At 33.4% G+C, this 2,637-nt stretch overlaps 1 protein-coding gene across 1 annotated transcript; it reads right to left on the bottom strand.

The window, feature by feature from the left end:
• Positions 1-294: 294 nt before the first annotated feature.
• On the bottom strand, positions 295-2,145 carry LOC145132960 (expansin-B15-like). Its single transcript, XM_079067915.1, has 4 exons — positions 1,943-2,145; positions 1,625-1,737; positions 1,265-1,458; positions 295-901 (listed from the first exon to the last, which is right to left on the bottom strand). Exons 1-4 carry the CDS (start codon positions 2,109-2,111, stop codon positions 574-576), a joined length of 804 nt encoding a protein of 267 aa, XP_078924041.1. The 5' UTR covers positions 2,112-2,145; the 3' UTR covers positions 295-573.
• Between the last annotated feature and the right edge of the window lie 492 nt (positions 2,146-2,637).

Raw genomic sequence — 2,637 nt, 5'->3', positions numbered from 1 at the left:
GATTATACAAAACAAATTAATCTATTGAGTTGTGTTGCAAACCTTTCTCTTGGCCATCTTGGTCACCCCAATGTGAATGTAGCTTATGAATGTAGCTCACATGATTTGAACATGAGTTAGTAAGCAACATCTTCCACGTGACTTAAATAAACATCTCCCATATGACTTACCAAATTAACCATAACACGATTTTTACTATCAAAATATGTTCTTCAATTGCCATAAACCATATACTATCAAAATACCTTATTAGCCAAAATATATCATTCCACTTTAACATTAAACTCTCAAATATCTATTAATTTTTATAACAAAATACAACAAACAATACATTTACCTCAATGAAATCATCAAAATGTACCCATCCAATTATTTTTTTAATACTTGACGCTCTTTCCGTACATAGACAACACAAATTATTCTTCATCCTAATAAGGGTGACTTAGCGGTCAAATATATTTCACAAATTATTGTGATTCATAAACCCGACTCTTCTCATGCCACCTCTTAATTCTCACCGGTAATACATCAAAACAACAAATAAAATACTTAATATGACTTCAAATAACCCTCTTAAAGGTAGTTGACCACTGACCTATACATTGACCCCGGCTTCCATCCACTAGGAATCACATTTTTTGCGACTAAGATATGCTCTGAGTATTGTGATATCAATCTTATAGAAAATGGAGGGTGTAGCTCCCTCCCGGGGTCGATTTTCCAAACTGTACCCCAAGATTGCACCATTTTCAACCATTTGGTACTATTCTCTTCTTTTAAACTCACTCCACCTAAATCTCCATCACCTTCTTCGAATTCAACCACCATAGCAAAGTAATTAGGGTTCGATCTCTGGTCTACATGGAACACTATGTTTGTTCTTGAATAATCACACTCAACCCTTCAAAAATACAAAAGAAAGGTAACCAACATTTTCAAAATATGATAAAAATGTGCATCAACATCATGGTTATCTTCGGTTTTGAAAATGTAACAAAGTAATGATTAAATTGTATATCATATATTGGTAAACTTTGTCACTATTTGAGGTTGTTGTAATTTTTTGTGTTTCTTTCAAATAATGACTAGATATTTTTGTGACCAAAATTACAAAAATCAGCTATACTCAAGAGACAAAGAAATGTTATTTTATTTGGAACGTGTGCAACTAAAGGTTATAAAACCTTTAATTAATAAAGACCAAAATTATAGAAATTAACTATATTTGGAGGCCAAAATGTAATTTACTTCAAAATAAAATTACCTTGCAAATCGAATTTGCAAATCTCCTGCGTCACGTAAATGTTTTTCTTGGCCTGGTTTTGCCATAGCACCAAATGCGGTTCCGCTAAGATCAAAATGAGCATGGCCAGCTGCACACTTGCCTCCGGGGCAAAAATCAGTGATAACAACCCTAGCCGGCTTGTGTGAACATGCCCAATGTTTGGTACACTTTACCTACATAACAATAATATTTAAAGACTCTTTAAACAGCTCCACGTAACAACTTTGAGCGCAAATTATAACAAATTATGAGACTTTTAAACTCGTACATTAGCAACATTTTACTAACATAAAAATAAAATTAAAAATATTTGTAAATGTGGGGTCCACGTGTTCCTACCATATAACAAGCCCCACATTCTTTTCCTGCATTATAGAGAGATGGGCCAATTCCAGTCACCATGGAAGAAAACGGTGCTTGTGACACTGCGGGTCCATACCCACATGAACCTCCTGCATGCATTGTTTTTACCAAGTTAGCCTTTCATTCACCTTATAATATACCAACATGCAACATAAGTAAAGAGGGTATATATATATATTTATATATATATATATATATATATATATATATATATATATATATATATATATATATATATATATATATATATATATATATATATAGTGGAATCCAATTGCAATACTTAGTACTTACCATCACTTCCAGCACCATCGGGACTGCCATACCAGGTGGCAGAGGCGGTGGACCAGTGGGTGGCTACGGTGGATATGTTGAAGTGTTTTGGTCTTATGGCAAATGAGAATGTGAAGAAGGTGGTTAGAAGACATAGGAAGAGTAGGAAATGTGAAGAAATGGTGGCCATTAATGCTTTTTGGTGCTTGACCACTAAAAGTGTACCAAATTTCTTGCTTTTTTAAGGGGCAGCAAATAGGGTTTTTATAAGGGGTTTTGTGAGCATTGTTGCTTTCAAGTCCACGATTTGCCATGTTCTTAATTTGTCATGTTTGGATGCAAATCTAACCCGTTTTTGTCATTTTGAATTTTATTTTTTTATAAAACCGACAATAAGATAACATTGAGTAACATGTTATGTTTTCATATCATTTTTGCATCTTAATTCAGCATTCATCTTGCCATCAGTTACCTTCTAATATATCGGTCTCATCTTTAAGTTTTACCATATAATAATAATAATAATAATAATAATAATAATAATACTCTACTAGAAAATAAGGGGTTTTCCTACAGAAAATAGCTACGGAAAATTTTTGTAGCTAATTAGCTACAGAATCGCTACGGATCAGCTACAGAATGGGACGCCCTAATATAGTAACGGAATAACTACGGACTAGCGACGGAAGAAAATAGCTATAGAATAGCTACGAAAT

Source organism: Lactuca virosa, chromosome 8 (assembly GCF_052849685.1).
Source record: "Lactuca virosa cultivar CGN04683 chromosome 8, Lactuca_virosa_CGN04683_v6, whole genome shotgun sequence".
NCBI lineage: Eukaryota > Viridiplantae > Streptophyta > Magnoliopsida > Asterales > Asteraceae > Lactuca > Lactuca virosa.
This window is presented reverse-complemented; position numbering and strand designations above follow the sequence as displayed.